Raw genomic sequence first — 19,844 nt, forward strand, 5'->3', positions numbered from 1 at the left:
CTAATGTGTAAATATGTTTAATATGATCATACATGCATAGCTTATATCAGATTGCATGCCATCTTGGGGAGGGGAAAATGGGGGGGGAATTTTAGGACTCAAAATCTTTTACTAGTAAATGTTGAAAACTAAAAAACTAAATAAATAAAATGAATTTGCTGTTAAAAAATATTTACTGAACTGGATTCAAAAAGTTTTACTGGATTTGAACTTGAACTTAAAATGATTAAAACAAGTGGTTCTTAAAAAATAAAGTAATTTATATACTCCTGACAGAAACACAAACAATCTATTTTATTAGCCCTGGATACAAATGGTTATTCCAGCTTTCTAGAACAGAAAAATGTAACGTCTTTTAATTAAATAATTCATTAGAACCTACCTTCTTCACTGGTAGTTTCTTCACTGTCACACACAGACTGTGGCCATTTGAAACTTCCTACAAAAGCACCTTCATATAACTTGACTAAATCATCCAAAGGCAATTCAGCTGAAGAATGTCAAGAGAAAAATGAGGCATCATTCACTCACATTGCCTAGCACAGTGATAAATGTAAGTATTCAATAAATGCGCATTAAATTAAATGAATAAATGCTAAACATTTCTCAGCAGAGTTCATGAAGAACATTTCTAGGCACATTCATAGCATGAAAAAACCATGGAATAGAAAGTCATCTTAGAAGAAGCACTTTCTTTCTACTCTAATGTTTTCCCTTCCTTTCCAGTAGTGTGGGAAATTTGGGCACTGATTAAGCAGGAAAGAACATTTAACATTTTATCATGAGGTTTTTGGAAAGATTTATTACCTGATTTACTTACATGTCACTGACCACCCCAAGAATTTTAATTTGTCTTTATAAATATTACTAGATTAGTTCTAACACTTCCCTGGTCACTTCTTACTCCAAATACTTCAGGGATCACCGGGACACTGCTCTACTGATGCAAAATGTGGCCCCTCTGGAGCGTACAAGAAGGCCTTCAGCAGTTGCAGTGGCCACGAGATTCACACACCAGTCAGCGCCAGAAGCGAAGAGCCCACTCCAAACTCAGCTAGGCTGCTCCTCGGTCAACACAAACACAAGCCATCATGGGGCCCACACTTTTCAACATGGAAGGACTTCCCCAATTGTGCTAATGACATATAATACATAGAAATCTGTTCAATTCGTTTTTATGTGAATTATCTGTCACTTCAAGGAAGGGAAACCACTGAAAATGAAAACAAGCTATTTTAACCAATCATTTCAGACTGCAGGAAAGAGGTAAAATAGGACTTACTGAATAACTCCTTAGATATTTGCTTCTAGAACACCAGCACTATGAAAACATTATCAATTAGCACACCTCATATCAATTTTTTTTTCTAAACTAACAATGATTCCCTCTTTCAAGAGATTATCGCTTCTATTTTCAAGAGATTATTTCTATTATTGAAATAAACTATTGCCATCACTAAGATGGGCTTTGGGTAGGCCTTTTCAGGCCACCTTGGTTCAAATGAACATGAATAACAAAGTCACTGGGGAAATTCAACAACAAAACTAAATGGTGGCTCACGCTACCCACTCACCTTCTCGGACTAAGCGGCACAGCTCGGCCTGATGGTTTATATTCGCCTCTTTTGATTCTTGTTCTTCAATTGTCTCCTCCTCATCGTCCACTGAACACAAAAGAAACCACTGAATGAATTAGACTACTGTTCTAACATTACATGATTCTCTGAACTCATGTCTACACTGGCAAGAGATTTTTTTTCTTGATACTTTAAGGAAGGAGATTTGGGGGTCAAAAACCCCAGCTCTGGCATATCAAATGTATCTCAGCGTAGAAGGGTGGTCCTATGGGGAAAATTCACTCCTAAAAGCATGCCTAAACAATGACTTGACCCAGCAGAACAGGAGGGAGTAAAGCCTGGGTAATACAGAGCTACCCTTAGAATAAATAACTAAGCCCATATGAACTGGAGACATAAATTTAGTAGTACTACATTCAAGTGGCCATCTTCCATATGAAGACATGAAATCTTATGTACATCTTACATAACGAAGATATGAAAAGCCTAAAATATAAAACCATTTGGATAAAATGGTTCTTGACTTCTCTGCTGAACTGCAAAATACTGAAATCTGCTGTCTTGTGCCTGAATCCCCAAGGTAAATGTTCATTGACATTCACTCAGCTTTGAAAAGATATCCTTTGTAGTTCAGGCTACAGAGTTCTTATTATTAAGCAAACAAAAATAATGAAATTTTTTTAAAACTAAATTGGAAGTAACGTCTAGTCTTTGATTTGCATCTTATTCTAGCAGTTTCCAATGCTTTATTACTGTAATAAAGGAATAAAGAAAAATAAAATACAAATATAATATGTAATAAAAATATAAATATAAGACAATAAAAATAAATAAGAGGAAACAAGAATAAAACAGAGTGTCGGTCAAAGTCAAAAACATTTCTTCCCACACCCAATCTGTCAGCAATGCTCTAACTTCTTCCCTTGGTCTTCCAGGCCTACTCTGTCCTTCTTCATTTCCATGTCTACCAAGACCCTCACTTCCTGCCTCGCCTGCCATCACTAGCCTTTAGCTGGCATCACTGACTCCAGTCTTCCAAATGTCCAATATAATGTTCAGTTCTTCTTGGATTCGGAAGAGCCACCACTCTGGCAAAATGCTTCTCTCCTGCCAATACTTCTACACTAACAAACAAATAAACTAATAAACAAAAGTTTGCAGGAGAAAAGGTGGTGGCAATATGCATGCCAAATTATCAATTAACAAAAAAATGAACACCAAAACTGATCCTTAATAATCATTTTTCTACCCTTACTCCAAGAAAGGAAATAGAATATTCTGTACTTTAATTAATGGAAAGAAACAATGACACAAACACCTAGAAACCTAGCCTCTGAAGAAACAAACCTTCTTCATCAGTCAAAGATGTGCTTGCCTTTCTCTTCTTTCCTGATGGTGAAGTCTACAATTTAAAAAAAAAAAAAGGAAAATCAAATACTATCGCTCTATAAAGAAAGCAGTGACCAAATTCTCTATTTTAAACATTTCCCTGATTTAAGATTTTTATTTGTAGCCTAGAAAAAATAAATTTTCTGCTAACAATCCACTGAACTTACACAGACTGAATCTTAATATTAAAACATATTCTCATACTTATACTAATTCTTTAAAAATGTTTCTTTTTAAGTAATGGAAACTTTCTCAACTGTGTCAAACTTGTAAGTCTAGGAGAATTAATCCTAGGAAATACTTCGTGATCAAATGACTAAATGAAAAGGCAACAGGTTTCCACCCAAGGCTCTGTCCTGGGTCCTCTTCTTTTCTCCCTCTATACTATCTCATTTAGCGACCTCATCAGCTCCTATAGCTTCAATTATCACCTCTATACAAATGATTCCCAGATCTTTAATTTTAGACCTAATGTCTCACCTGAGCTTTAGTCCTGCAATACCAACTCCCTTTTGGACATCTTGAATTGACTGTGCAGTGGACAACTCACATTCAACATGTCCAAAACAGAATTCATAATAAGGGTAAGAACTGTGTTTTTGCATTTCTTTTTATCCCCAATGCTAGATACAGTGGCTAATACATAATAAGCACTTGATAAATGCCTGCAGACAGACTTGACGGTGTGAAATATATAGGTATGAAATCCTTTTTGTAAAATAATACAAATTTATTGCCTATATCTTTGTGCTCATCTCATTAAATTTGTAAAAATTCTTTCAAAACCCAAAGAACAAGATTATTTTCCATTTCCTAAACACTCTTACTTTTATTTAAATACAAAAAGCCTCTACTAAGTGCCTATTATGTCCAAGACACAGTGCTAGGTGCTGGAACATCCAAATATCTTTTATTCATGCAAATTAAGAAGAAAGCTTTTGGATATTGAATATCTTAATATTACTTCATATAATCCAAAGATAATCTATTCTGAAATTTCATTTATTCAGCATTACTCTAATGGGCTGAATTGGAACCTATGGGCAGAAGTTACAGAGAAGTACATTTTGCTTCAATAAGAGACAATTGTTCTAATAATTATCACTACCTGACGATGAAAAGGGATGCCCTGTGAGACTCTCTGTTACCAAATGTATTCAAGTAAGGACTGAATGATCACCTGTCAAGTATAGAGGAATAGTTTAAACTAGCTAACCTCTTAGATCTCTTTTAACTCAAAAATTAGAATAATAAAGAGAAACCACTTACCATACTGCTTTCATTTTCTATCTTGACGCTAGCTTGTAGTGGCCTTAGATCCTTACCTGCAAAGTTGGATTGATAAGGCTTGTGGATTTTTATTCTATTCAATCATAAAAACACAATACAAAATAATTTATATTCCACAGAATATTTACTAATATGAGTATCACTTCTAAAGTGAATGGCCTATGGTTTTGAGAAATGCATTAATTTTAATTAGAATATATAACATTTCAATTAATTAGTTACCTTGTCTTGAATATTTCTTAATATTTAATGCTTGTTTTTGTTTCTCTTGAAATTCAATATGCAGTTTTATTTCTACAACCTAAGAGAAGAAAAACAGAAATTGAAACAAGACAGTATAGGTTTTAAAAATCAAATATAATAACATATTAAACTTAAAAAGTAAGAGTTTACCTGTTCAATATTAGACCAGAAGTACTCAATTTCCCTGGCAATTGACGCGGCGATACGTCTTAATTTGTTCTGTTCCTCCTTTTTGTTTCTCATTTCATTGAGTTTCTTTTCTTCATGGTAACGAGCCACGGTTCTGATCATCTAATAAAAATAATTATATTCAGAATAAAACTCACCAAAAATACAATCCATGATAATATTAGAGCTTCTCTTTACTAACCAAGTACATGTATTCTGATAGGTAGAATTTTAAAGCATTAGTTTAACTAAAATTTTCATCTTCAATAAGTATTTACTATTCTTCTTTGACATTTAAAAAAAAGTCATATAAAATTCTACATGGAAGTAAATATTCTACTGCATAATTAATTATTTTATAGGCAAAGGAAAATTATCTTAATTGAAAAAAATGTCAAAGTGAACTCAGCACAAATCAAAATAATCAGACACCTGTCTATTCAAAAATTTCTAGACTTTCATTTTCAGGAATCTAATTTTAAAGCAATGAGTAGCAAGTCATCTGACGGCCATACTCTACCAAAGATCTTACTTAGGTTGTATTGTGGCCATAAGGGAAATATTAACTTGTATTAAACTGACTCCAAATTTAAGAAGTCAATTTAGGAATTGAGAATGGAAAAAGTAATCAATACATCTAACCAAATTTGCAGGGAAAATTCAACTAAGAGAGAAAACTGAACTACTGTATGCAGTGTATGCATTGTATGCTTAAAGAAAAACAAAAATGAAAAGTATAAATCTATACAGTAAGTAAGTAAAGGAATATTATTCCCAAAAGAATTTAGGAAATCATCGAATCTCAGAGTTGTAAAGGACTACAGAGACCATCTAATCAATGCCACACCTCAACAAAAATTCTATTTGCAAAGTCAGACAGCTTATGCCTGAAGGTCTCTAATGAAGGGGAAACCATCAATCACCCCCTTTGCAAGCAATCCACTGCACTCTGGAATAGATCTCATTGTTAGGACATTTTTCTTGACATTGATGCCCACATTTGTCCCTTTTTAACTTCTATCGAGTACTGCTGGTTCTGACCTCCAGAGCCCAGCAGAACATGGCTGATCTTTTCCTTCCAAGTGACAGCCCTTCAAATGCCAAAAGAATGCTCTCCTATCCCTCCTGAGTCTTCTCTTCTTCAGGCTAAACTCCTTCAACAAGACCCTCCTATGTTGTATAAAGTGATTCTTCACCAAAGAATCATCTACAGAGAATATTAACTTAAACACGAACGGCTGCACTTAAATATTTATAGAACCTTAGCTACTTCACAGTAAGGCTAAGATGCAAAGAAATCAAAAATGAAAGTATTCCCAGCACTACTGCCAACTGAAAGATGAAATAAGTTAAATTAAGGACTCACTAAGAATATAATTTGAAATAACTGCAAAATACAGTTTAATTAATAAAAATACAACTGAGACACACACCCAAAACACATCCCTTGTGTAAAATGAGGCAGCCTTTACTGGCAGATATACCAAGGGAGTTAACATCATCTCCTTTCACATCTTCCAGGAGCCTCCTAAATTAATTATCTCTTTTTAAATCTTCCATTTCTTCCCCTCCAATGGTTCTTTCATTTCTATCTACAAATGTTATCAGGTCTCCTTTATCCCCAAAGACCCTTTGAGCAACTTTGCTACTTCCTCAGTCTGCCATCTCTGTTTCTTTGCCTTCGCCTACAAGCTCTCCGACTCACTGCCTACACTTCTTCACACATTCCTGCAAATTCCTTCCTTAACCTTTAACAATCCAGCTTCCACATGCCCCGAAAACCACTTTACTGAAACTACTCAAAGATCACCAATGGCCTCCTAATTACAAAACCCAATGGCCATTCCTAAAATCAAAATCCTCCTTGGAGAGACAGTCTGGCATAAGAGATGGAGATAGAGAGACGGCGGTTAGACAAAAAACAAAATCAGATAGGTTCAGAACTGTTTTGGATGGCCAGACTCAAAGAGCAGTTGTAAACAAATCAATGGGGACATGGCAGGAGGTCTCTCTGGTGGAGTGCTCCTGTCTCTTGCCTTGTGCTATTTAACATTTTTATCAATGACTTAAATAATAGATGGCATGTTTGTCAGATCTGCAGGTGACACAAAGCTGGGAAAAGAGTTAACATGGCAGATAACAGTCAGGATCCCAAAGAATCTTGCCAGGCTAGAACACTGGGTTGAACCTACTAAGATGAAATTCAACAGGGACAAAGGTGAAGTCTCCCTCTTAGGTACAAAACGATCTGCTATGCAAGTATAAGATGGGGGAGGCATGATAGCTATGTTCAAGTATTGGAGTGACTGTCACATGGAAGAGGAATCAGACTGCTTTGTTCTGGCCCCAGAGGGACGAACAGGGCCAGTGGGTGGAAGCCATGAAGAGGTAAATTTAGGCTTGATGAGCAGAAAAAACTTGCTAACAGTTAGAGCCGCCCAGAGCTGAAACAGGCTGTCTCCAGAAGCAATGGGGTCCCACTGGCCGGATATGCTATGGGGAGGGTTTCTTTTGTGGATGGCCTCTGAATCCCTGCCAACTCTCAAGTTCCGTGATTCTGACAGCTGGCAAAGTAGCTAGGAAGATGCAGGATCAAGGTCTACCTCTTGACCGTCCTGGCTGTATGAACTTTATTCCAGTGCTCAGGCAATCCTCTAAAATTCTAGGTGACAGAGACCACACCAGCCTATGTTGGTGGAGGGAGGGTCCTTAAACATTCCCTCGTTCTGCACTCTTTCCAGCCCTCTCAGGCCTCTGCAGGAGCAGCCCCTCTGCCTTCTCCCTGACACCGCTGGCTCTCCTGCTGTCTCTTCAGCTCACCACTCTGTCCCTACTGTTCTTCCTCCCCCTGTCCCAGTACACATAGGGATTCCACAGGCTCTGTCAGGCCTTTGTCGCTTTGCTCTGCTCTCTGCACCCAGAGAGTGTTTGTGCCACGTATATGACCTTGGTTTTATGTGTGTATATAAATATATATATGCATGTGAATATCTGTATATGTATATGTATGTATGATACATATAAACCAAGTTCATGGACCCTGCTCTCTACCCTCTTTTAGTGACCTCATCATTTCTTACAGGTGCTGCATCTCTAAGCAGCTGATTCTCAAATTACAGATCTTGTCCTTGTCTCTCTCTCGAACTCCACCCACTGCCTACTGGACTTATCCACTCAGATATTCCATAGTCACCATAGCAGCTGGGTAGTGGATAGAGTCCTGGACCTGGAGTCAGGAAGACAAATTCAAGTCCAGCCCCAAGTGCTTACTAGCTGTGTGACTGTGCAAGTCACTTATCCCCTGTTTGTCTCAGTTTATTCAACTGCAAAACAGGGATAATAATAGCCCCTACCTCTCAGGGTTATTGTCAGGATCAAATGAGATATTTGTAAAGCACTCAGCACAGTGCCTGGCACATAAAAGATGATATATAAATGCTATTATTATTATACAAATAACTATAATGTAAGGGGAAAGGAGGGAATTTTCGTGAAAGAGGCATCAGAGAGAAGTGGTCACCTGGGCATTGTAGTAGGGGCAGGCACCCCTATACAGAGAAGGCAGGACATGGAAAATGATCTAAAAAGGAGAATGAGATTCAAAAGTAGGAGATGCTCCAGAGAGGGCGGTGCCAGGGAGGAGAGGAGGTAGCAGGGAGCAGCAGGGATGCAGCATGGGAGATGGCAATAGAGAGACAGCCAGAGAACAGTGAAAGGGTTGCCTTGCAGCAGTGAGGGCCAGCTGAGATGACGTGAAATGCCAGCTGGTTGTTTTTCAGAGAAGCAGTGACCCCAAAGTCTGGTGATAAACAAGATACCTTCTTGGCCGCAGCCATCTTCCATCTTCTCTCCTGAGCAAAGTCTGTCGCCATCCACTGCATCTCTTCAAGGAGATAATCCCAGTGAGACTTTGGACGCGGGGCCTCCTGAAGTTTTGGCAGACGTCTAAGAGACCACAAACCTTCCTTTCTCAACTCTGCAATTCGTTGGTGGGTGTTGTTCTCCTAAAACACAGAATCACAGAATTTTCCAAGTTGGAAGGGACCTCAGCAGCATCAAGTCCAACCCGAACCTGAAAAAGAATACTTTTGGTCAATGTAGATATTTATTGTGCCTGGCTATACATGTGTGTAACAGGGGCTTTGTTTTTCTTTTGTTCTCACTTGGGAAAGTGTAGGGGAGGGAAAATGGATTTTTGCTAATTGAAAAAAAATACATATAATTCTTTTTTTTAAAGGGGACACTCTCTACAATATACCCAACAAGCCCTCCTTCAGCCTTTGCTTAAAAAATCAAATACCCAGCCTCCCAAGGAGCCCATTCCATTTTGGGGAAGCTCTGACTCTTGGAATTTTTTCCCTCCATCCAGCCTAAATCTGCCACTTTTACAACTTACATCTATTTCTCCTGGTTCTCCCTCAGAGGCCAAACAGAACAAGCCTGACTGCTCTTCCACATGACAGACTTATAAACACTTGAAAACAACCATCTAGTCTCAGGATTCTTCTCTTCCCCAGGTTAACCATGCCCAGTTCTTTCACCCTATCTTCCTATGGCATGGGTTGGATGGCTGTCATCATTTTGTTTTCCTCATCTGGATGTTCTCCAGATTATCAATATCCTTCTTAAAATGTATTCTCTAGAAAGGAATACTATAGATATGGTGTGACCGGGGTACAGAACGATATGACTAGCACTCTCTTACTTAGGAAAATTAAGCCCAAGATCACGTTAACTTTGCTGCCTACAATATCATTCTAGTGATTCATATTGAGCTTAAAAGTCTACCCAAACACTCTGATCTTCTTCAGACAAACGAAGTCTAACCATGCCTTCCTTCGCTCATCTTGTACTTGTGATTTTTTCAGCCCAAGGAGAAGGCTTTACATTTATCCCTACTCCGTTTCATCTTAGTCAATCCTGTCCACTGTTCTAACCTGTCAAGGTCTTTCAGAATGGTGGCCCCTGTCAAAGGAAAGAAGGAGGTAGACACCAGACGTGCTATGAAGGAAGAAGCAATAGGACTTGGCAGCTATTTGGACGTGGGGGCTGAGAGACAGTATGGAAGAGAAGATGACATTCAGGCTGTGAGTCTGAGGAACTGGGGGGACGGTGGTATCTTCAATTGTAATAGGGAAGTCAGAGAGAAAGGATGCTTTGAGGGAAAGATAACGAGTTCAGTTTTGGACATGTTAAGTTTAAGATGGCTATGAGACATACAGTTTGAGGTATCCAATAGTCAGTTGGAGATAGGAGCCTGAAAGTCAGGAAAGAGGTTAGGGCTGGACAAATAGATCTATGAGTCATTTGCAGAGAGATGATCATTAAATCTATTATAGCTGATGAGATCTCTAAGTGAAATACACAGTACAGAAGAAGAAGAGAAAAGGGCCCAAGATAGAGCCTCGGGTATATCCACAGCTAATAGAAGTGACCTGGATGTTGATCAGCAAAGGAGACAATAGGAAGAGAGCCACAAAAGCAGTGTCATAAAAACCTAGGAAGAAGAGAGTATCAAGGAGACGAGGATGGTCCATAGTGTCAAAGGCTGAGAGAGGTCAAGAAGGATGAGGGATGAGAAAAGGCCATTAAATTTGGCAATTAAGGGGTCACTGGTAACTTTGGAAAGAAAAGTCTCCGACGAATAACAAGGCTAGAAGCAAGACCGCAGAGAGTCATAAAGAAAGGAAGAGGAAAGCAAGTGGAAGTGCTGGAAGCAGACAGTTTTCTCAAGTTTAGTCCCGAAAGGGAGGAGAGCAATAGGACGACAGCTAGCAAGGACGCATCAATCAAACAGAGGATTTTTGAGCATAGGTGTGTTTTCAGGAAGTAAGGGAACAAACAGAAGACAGACAGAAACTGAAGGTAAGTGGGAGGACAGGGATGACAGAGGCGGCAATCTGTCGGAGAACACACATGGAATGTGATCACTCGCACGTGTCAAGGGGTTTGCTTTGGCAAGAAGGAGCCACCTCTTCACTTGAGACAGGGGTGAAGAAGGACAGAAGAGGGGAAGGCATCAGCATGAGCTCTGCACCTATTAGGCCTTAACAAGTGCATTCTGTGTGGATGAGTTAATTAAAAGAAAAACAAACCACACAATGTCAAGCCCAGATCCCACTGGCACTGCACCAGAGACCACCACGGTGACACAGAACCATTAATGACTACCTTTTAGGTCCAACCATTCCAAATGCATCCATTTGTACTATTGCAGAGCCCATTGCACTTCATCTTTCCTACAGAAATAGTGTGAGATACTTTGTCAAATCGTTTTCTAGGAGGCAACTGAATAGTACAATGGATAGAGTTCTGGACCTGGAGTCAGGAAGACCTAAATTCAGGCGCATATTAGCTGTGTGATCCTGAGCAAGTCACTTCACATCTACCTGCCTCAGTTTCTTTATTGGTGAAAAGGGGATATAAATAGCACCCACCTGACAGGGTTGTTCTGAGTTTGATTTTTTTTTAGTCAAGATCTTTATTGATCTAACTAACAGCAACCATTGGTGAGAGTTTTCCTATGTTTCCAAATACCTGTTGGTTTTGAAGAACAATTAAAATAAAAACCAAAGCAAAAACAAAAGAAAAAACTCACAAAACCCATAGAATTATATAGAAGTGCCTAAAGACTGTGGCTGGCAGCCTCTGATTTCCATCCAGAATAATAATGAAGGGGCAGCTAGGTGGCACAGTCAACAGAGCACCAGCCCTGGAATCAGGAGGACCTGAGTTCGAATCCGGCCTCAGACACTTGACACTTACTAGCTGTGTGATCCTGGGCAAGTCATTTAACCCCATTACCTAGCAAAAAAAAAAAAAAAAAAAAAAAAAAAACAGAATGATAATGAAAAGGAAGGGAGTGGGAAAGATAAGTGGGTAAGGAGGTGGCCAGGAGCAAGGGAGGTGGTCTCAGCACAACTTCTGCTAGCCATAGCTTTTTGATTCAAAATGGCACTGAAAAGAAAGGAGCAAGAGAATAAGGGGGTCAGTTGGACTAGGCAAGGGAAACAAGCATTTTCTTTATAAAAGATTATTAAAAAGAAGTTTAAAATGGGCATCCAACATGCAAGTGTCCTTTGGGTTCTCCAAGACATCTTCAAAGCCTACCTCACCCCCGTCAGGAAAAGGGCGGCTTCACCAACGTAGAAATAGATGGATTCCATTTTGAGGTGAAGGAAAGACTCTGGACCACCAATGCCTGGTGATACTAACACAGACATAGGAAAGTTAGTAAGTGGGATGGGCCATTCATCCTGCTCATCTAATCTGATCTCTAGTTTAGGGTGGGGCTATTCCCATAGTTTTAAGTAAATTACCCTTGGCACAAGTAGATTTGTTTTTAAGATCAGGACTAAAGAGCAGGGAAGGAACATGGGAGCTAGAATGGGTATGCCACACTTGCTTGATTCATGAAGTCTTCCAAACCTGGGATGTTGAGTAACTCCAGTTTCAAGAACCAATGCCCTCTAACACTGAGGAGGAGGCTTCCCTTTCAAGAATCCCACTTGGCCAGATGATTATCAAGCTTCCAAGCATCTCTCCACCTGCTCCAATAGTTAGGCAGGGAGCAGAGGAAGGGTTTAAACATCTTAGGGAACTATTTATTTCAGTCACATTCCCCAAAGCCTCTGGTTTTCCATTCTGGAATCCCAGATAGAAAATGCAGTCTGCCAGGTCTGTAGAGTTTAAGGAAAGGGGAACTGCAGTAAGATTAACATGAGAACCAAAAGACCTTTTCTGTATTTGAGCTTTAATAAAAGGGATCAACTTCTAGGACCAGCCCATAGGAAGCAGTTAATATTGCCCAAAAGGATAAATGGAAAAATAAATAAGCCATGAATCAACCAAATACTTGTAGCTTTTGGGGAGGGGGGTGGAATGTACAATTATGACTTGGCCTCCAGTCTAATGTCAAAAGAATCTCAATTCCAAAACAAAATCCATGAGCAAAACAGAGACAAGAGTTAAGTCCCTGGGAACTGGGGCCCACCTTCTCTTGGCTCTGCATCCATCTTCATTTAGGGAAAATGGAAAGCTACAAATTATAGGGATAGTCAAAGCCCCTCAAAGTCTAGAATCCAAACAGATTCCTAAGAACGAAGCACTCATTTCAAATGAATCCCTTCTACCCCTCCATAAATGTGATTGTGTTCTGCAGATTAATATAGAGCCTGCCAACTGCCCACAGACCTCTGGTCCAGAGATGTGTAAAGTGGTGAAAGTTCTGAACCAGTGACAAGGGAGGAGAAGGGCTTTCTTTGCTTTACTCTGAAGGATGATTGCCAAAGAAAGGGGAGGCTCTAATTCTAACTCTGCATTGGGGGTAAGACACCGCCCTCTGCAGACCAAATACAGGTGATAGGAGACAGATTTCTCTCCTGCAAGGTGCCTCCTAATGCCATAGAAACAGGTGTTCTGAGTCTTAAGCTCTAATAGCTTAAAACTACAGTAAGACTTATGAGATGTCTGGTATTTGTGAAGCACTTTGCAATCCTTAAAGTGCTCTATGAATGCTGCTACTTTTATTATCATCATTTTCTAAAAATCAAGGTAAACCATAACTATAGCAATACAGCAATCTACCAATTTGGTAACTTTGAAATAGGAAATAAGATTGGTATGTCATGGCCTGTTCTTGATGAAGCCATGCTGGCTCTCGTGATCACTGATTCCTCTCCTAGATGCTCAGTAAACATCTCTTCAATAATGCATTCTAAAATTTTACTAGGAATCAAAACCAAGCTAATTGGCCAGTATTTCAGTTTCCATCTTCCTTTACAAAAAAAAAAAAAAAGGAGGTGGGGAGAGGAATCAGGATGCCTTCTCTGGTCCCGTGGTACCTCTCTTCTTTTTCAGTCCTTCAAAATTCAATCACCAGGGTGCAACAGACACATCAACCAGTGTTGGTTCAGCAACCAAGAATGATATTCACCTGGTGCAGGTGAACATTCCATCCCTCTTGGGCTGATTACAATCTTGGTCCATGGCATCCTACCTGTGCTTCCTCAGAAGCCTCTGAAATCTACTCTCCTAAAACCTAGGGCACATGTCAACCTAAATTAAGCTCTCCCCTTCTCTGTTGTAAATTTGAAGAGGGAGTGGTCACTTTCCCCTCATTTCCACTCCACTCTAGTAGCCAGTTTTTCTCTTTGGTACAAATCAGATTCAAAAGAAAATTTCCCTGTGTTGGTTTCTCTACTTTTTGAAGGAGGAAATTACCACTAAGACAAGAGAGGAGATTAATAGTTTTTCTGCTTTTGAAACAAAGTGTTCCAGCAGATGTGTGGATCACTGAAGGCCCCCATCATTGTCATTTCATGCCTCTGGGCCAGGCCTGTCATGTTTCCTGAATTTTTCATCTATTTTCTCTTTGGTTATTACATATGCATTTTATAAAATAGAACCAACAATTCACTTCCTTAACTGAAGAACACAAACCCCTTTGTCTTATCAGTGAAGCAACTGAGGTTCAGCAAGCCAAGGGAAGGGACTAGACCCAGACCACTCAGCAAGTATGGGACAGCATCAAGGGACCCAGCCACAGCTGGTGCTCCAAGCATAGGGCTCTTAACATCCAAAAGCATGGAAATTCCTTCCACAGCTGAGAGATGCTGTTGCCTCTTCATTCATGTAAGCTTCTCATGAGTGGAGACTTTTTCCTTTCATTGTATTTGTCTCTCCAGCACATAGCACAGCGCCTAGTACAGAGTAGTCACCACCAGTCACTTAATAAATATTTGCTGATTGATTGCTGACTCAGGACAGACATTATTTCACTTTGGTCTTTGTACGCTCTGTACCTAGCACAGTGACTCCCACATAATGAATTTCCTGAAGAAATGAATGCCAGAGGGACAGCTAGGTGGCACAGTGGATAGAGTACCAGCCATGGAGTCAGGAGGACCTGAGTTGAAATCCAGCCTCAGAACCTCAACACTTACTAGCTATGTGACCTTGGGCAAGTCACTTAACCCGGACTGCCTCGCCAAAAAAGAAAAAAAAAAGAAAAACGAATACCAGGATTTGTATAGTAATGTTACTTTCCAAAACCTTTAGCATAGGATCAGAGAGACTTGAGCCATCATCTTATATAGCCAACTCATTTTACAGATGAGGAAACTGAAGTCCAATGAGGTTAATTAAATGGCTTGCCCAATGTCACACACATAATTTGGGAGTGGTAAAGCCAGCATTTGAACCTAGGTCTTCTGACTCCAAATTTAGTACTGTACCATGCTGCCTATAGGTCATTCCTGATTTTCATAAAAATCCTAGGACATAGATGAAATTGTTATCCCTATTTCACAAATATTGAATTGGGGAACAGAGAAGTTAAACAATCAGTTCAAAGTCCAACACTAATTAGTGCTGAAGTGTGAACTTAGTGAACACCTAGGTGTTCTGATTTCTCGTCCAGTGCTCATTCCACTAAAGTATTTATTACAGTTCCCTAACAGAAAATGGTCTAAAAGCAGGGGTCGATGAAACATGACTATGGACAGATCCAGTGTGTTTTTTTTACGCCCCTTGAGCTAAGAATTTTTTTTGCATTTTTAAATAACGTTTTATTGTATATAAAATGTTATTTTAAATAAAGTTTTACTCTATTTAAACAATGTAAAAATCATGTGTGGTGGTACAAAAGCAGGAAGGGCCACCACAGGCCAACCCTAAACAAAGAATTCTCAAAAGGAGAATTGTAGTCTATTCACAACCATATGAAAGAATGCTCCAAATCACTAATAAGAGAAAAGCAAAACAACTCCAAGGTTTATAAATGAGTAAAATGCTTGATCTCAGCACTGGACTATAAGATAAAAACCCACTAACTTTTCCTTTTCTAACTCTGAAAATAACAGTTAATGGAGCTATTAATTTAAAGTATCCTGAAGACTTAATACCAATAAAATTATGGTACCCACATCATAAAGCTTTGGCTTTTGAAGCAAGTAGTTTAACTTTTCCCTTTAAATGCTGGGCTTCACACTGGTTATAACAATATTTATTTTAAGACAATATTTTATGGCTATTCCAAGGTGACAAAATTATGATAAAAGGGAAGATCATGGGATCATCAAGGCTCTATAGAATGGCACTTCAGCCCTCCTGACACTTTAATGCTGGCGGTATTTTGTGTAAAATTCTCTTTTTTTAAGGTCTACAAGGCTTTTTTATTTAAAGTTTTGAGTTCCCAAGTCTATCCCTCCCTCATATGGTAAGCAAACATGTGCAATTATGTGAAACATTTCCATATTAGTTATTTTGTACAAGAAGACTCAAATAAAAGAAAAAATGAAAGAAAGAAGGTGAAAATAGCATGCTTCAGTCTGTGTTCAATCAATATCAGTTCTTTCTCTGGAGGCGGATAGTATGCTTTATCATTAGTCCTTTGGGATTGTCTTAGATTATTGTATTGCTGAGAATAGCTAAGTTATTCACAATTCATCATCAAATAACATTGCTATTACTGTGTACAACTTTCTGGTTCTGTTCACTTCCCTATGCATCAGTTCATGTAAGTCTTTCCATGTTTTTCATCTTGCTTATCATTTCTTATATCACAATAATATTCCACCACAATCATATACCACAGCTTGTTTAGCCATTCTCCAATTGATGGATATCCTTTGATTTCCAACTCTTAGTCACCACAAAAAGAGCCGCCATAAATATTTTTGTACAAATAGATCCTTTTCCCTTTTTGGGGAGATGTCTTTGGAATACAGACCTAGCAGTGGTATTGCTGGATCAAAGGGTTTGCACAGTTTTATAGCCCTTTGGGCATAGTTCTAAATTGCTCTCCAGAATGGTTGGATCAGTTTACAACTCCACCAACAGTGTCCCAGTTTTCCCACACCCCCTCCAACATCCAACATTTTCTTTTTTTGTCATATTGGCCACTCTGATAGGTGTGAGGTGGTACCACAGAGTTGTTTCAATTTGCTTTTCTCTGATCAATAGTGATTTAGAACATTTTTTCATGACTACAGATAGCTTTGGTTTTTTCTTCTGAAAACTGACTGTTAATGTCCTTTGACTATTTATCAATTGGGGAATGGCTTGTATTTTTATAAATTTGACTCAGTTCTCTATATATTTGAGAAATGAGGTGTTTATCAGAGATACTTGTTCCAAATATTTTCTACTCTTTTCTGCTTTCCTTATAATTTTGGTTGCATTGATTTTGTTTCTACAAAAACTTTTTAATTTTATATAATCAAAATTATCTATTTTACATTTTTAATGCTCTCTATATATTCTTTAGTCCTAAATTCTTCCCTTATCCATAAATCTGACAGATAAACTATTCTATGCTCTCTTAATTAGCTTATGGTATCACTAGGTATAAATCATGTACCCATTTTGACCTTATCTTGGTATATGGTATGAAATGTTGGTCCATACCTAGTTTCTGCCATACTGGCAATTTTCCCAGTTTTCCCAGCAATTTTTGTCAAATAATGAGTTTTTGTTCCAAAAGCTTGGATCGTTATGTTCATCATATACTAGATTACTATGGTCATTTACTATAATATAATTTGTACCCAATCTATTCCACTGATCCACTATTTTATTTCTTAGCCAGTACCAGACTGTTTTGATAATTATTGCTCTATAATACAGTTTGAGATCTGGTATGGCTATACCACCTTCTTTCACATTTTTTTCATTGATTCCCTTGATATCCCTGACCTTTTGTTCTTCCAGATGAATTTTGTTATTATTATTTTTTCTACCTCTATAAAATAATTTTTGATACTTTGGTTTGGTACTGAATAAATAGATTCATTTAAGTAGAACTGTCATTTTTATTATATTGGCTCAGCCTACCCATGAGCAGTTAATATTTTTCCAATTGTTTAGATCTGACTTTATGTGAAAAGTGTTTTATAGTCATGTTCATATAGTTCCTCGGTTTGTCTTGCAGGTAGACTCCCAAGTATTTTATATTGTCTATAGTTATTTTAAATTAAATTTTTCTTTCTATCTCTTGCTGCTGGACTTTGTTGGTAATATATAGAAATGCTGATGATTTATGTGGGTTTATTTTGTATCCTGCAACTTTGCTAAAGTTGTTAATAATTTCAAGTAGTTTTTTAGTTGATACTCTAGGACATTCTAAGCATAACATCATATCATCTGCAAAGACTGAGAGTTTTATTTCCTCATCGCCTATTCTAATTCTTTTCATTTCTTTTTCCTCTCTCATTGTTATAGCTAACATTTCTAATATAATATTAAACAACAGAGGTGATAATGGGCATCCTTGCTTCACCCCTGATTGTACTGGGAAGGCATCTAGCTTATCCCCATTACAGATAATGCTTGCCGATGATTTTACATAAATATTACTTATCCTTTTAAGGTAAGCTTCATTTATTCCTATGTTCTCTAGTGTTTTTAATAGGAATGGATGCTGTATTTTATCAAAGGCTTTCTTTGCATCTATTGAGATAATCATATGATTTCTGCTGGTTTTGTTATTGATATGGTCAATTATGCTGATAGTTTTCCTAATATTCAACCAATCCTGCATTCCTGTTATAAATCCTACTTGGTCATAGTGTATGATCTTTGTGATATATTGCTGTCATTTCTTTGCTAGTATTTTATTTAAAATCTTTGCATCAATATTCATTAGGAAAATTGGTCTATAATTTTCTTTCTCTGTTTTGGCTCTTCCTGGTTTGGGTATCAGCACCATATTTGTGTTTTAAAAGGAATTTGGTAGGACTTCTTTGCCTATTTTTCCAAATAGTTTATATAATATTGGGATTAATAATTGTTCTTTAAATGTTTGGAAGAATTTGCTTGTGAATCCATTTGGTCCTAGGGATTTTTTCTTAGGAAGTTCATTGATGGCTTGCTCAATTTCTTGTTCTAAGATTAGTTTATTTAAGTACTTTATTTCTTTTTCAGTTAATCTGGGTAATTTATATTTTTGTAGATATTCATCCATTTCATTTAGACTGTCAAATTTATTGGCATATATTGAGCAAAATACCTCCTAAGAATTGTCTTAACTTCCTCTTCACTGGTGGTGAATTCATCCCTTTCATTTTTGATACTAGTAATTTGGTTTTCTTCTTTCCTTTTTTTAATCAAATTAACCAATGGTTTATCTATTTTATTGGCTTTTTCATAAAACCAGTTTCTAGTTTTATTTATTAGTTCAATGGTTTTCTTGCTTTCAATTTTATTAATCTCTCCTTTGATTTTCACAATTTCCAATCTGGTGTTTAATTGGGGATTTTTATTTTGTTCTTTTTCAAGTTTTTTTTTTTAAGTTGCATACCCAATTCATTGATCTGCTTTTTCTCTACTTTACTGATGTAAGCAATTAGAGACATAAATTTACCTCTAAGTACCTCTTTGGCTGCATCCCATAAATTCTGGTATGCTGTCTCACTGCTGTCATTTTCTTTAATGAAATTATCAATTGTTTCTATGATTTGTTCTTTGACCTTCTTGGTTTTTTTTGGATTAGATTATTTAATTTCCAATTAATTTTAATCTCTCTATTATCCATTATTGAATGTAATTTTTATTGCATTATGATCCGAAAAGGATGCATTTACTATTTCTGCCTTTCTGCATCTGGTTGTGAGGTTTTTATGTCCTAATACATTGTCATTTTTTTGTGTAGGTGCCATGCACCACTGAGAAAAAGGTATATTCCTTTCTATTCCCATTCAATTTTCTCCAGAGATCTATCACATCTAATCTTTCCAGAATTTTACTCCCCTCCTAAACTTATTTCTTATTTATTTTTTAGTTAGATTTATCTAGTTCTGAGAGGGGAAAGTTGAGGTCCCCCACTAATATAGTTCTATTATCTATTTCCTCCTGTAACTCATTCAACTTCTGCTTCAAAAATTTAGATGCTATACCATTTGGTGCATATATGTTTAGTATCGATGATTTCATTAGAAATGCTTGAAAGTCCACTATTTCCTTAAACATTTACTTTTTCCCTTGAAAGATTATATTCAATTTTGCTGGGCAGGTGATTCTTGGTTGTAATCCTAACTCCTTTGCCTTCTGGCATATCATATTCCAAGCCTTCCAGTTCTTTAATGTGGAAGCTGCCAAATCCTGTGTAATCCTGACTGTAGCTCCATGATATTTAAATTGTTTCTTTTTGGCTGTTTGCAATACTTTGTCTTTGATCTG

General features: G+C 37.7%; 1 protein-coding gene across 8 annotated transcripts in view; it reads right to left on the reverse strand.

Annotated features, from left to right (window-relative positions):
• LOC114029642 (E1A-binding protein p400-like) overlaps nt 1-19,844 on the reverse strand; it is a 122,920-nt gene that overhangs the window by 59,082 nt on the left and 43,994 nt on the right. For all 8 annotated transcript variants that reach the window (XM_027844204.1, XM_027844201.1, XM_027844202.1 and 5 more), the window contains 7 exons: nt 8,486-8,671; nt 4,650-4,790; nt 4,479-4,557; nt 4,236-4,291; nt 2,925-2,979; nt 1,575-1,664; nt 383-490 (listed from right to left, as the gene is read on the reverse strand). In XM_027844204.1, coding sequence (XP_027700005.1) covers nt 383-490; nt 1,575-1,664; nt 2,925-2,979; nt 4,236-4,291; nt 4,479-4,557; nt 4,650-4,790; nt 8,486-8,671 — 715 coding nt within the window. The remainder of the gene's footprint in view (nt 1-382; nt 491-1,574; nt 1,665-2,924; nt 2,980-4,235; nt 4,292-4,478; nt 4,558-4,649; nt 4,791-8,485; nt 8,672-19,844) is intronic.

This window comes from Vombatus ursinus, unplaced genomic scaffold (genome assembly GCF_900497805.2).
Source record: "Vombatus ursinus unplaced genomic scaffold, bare-nosed wombat genome assembly UNPS02014935.1, whole genome shotgun sequence".
NCBI lineage: Eukaryota > Metazoa > Chordata > Mammalia > Diprotodontia > Vombatidae > Vombatus > Vombatus ursinus.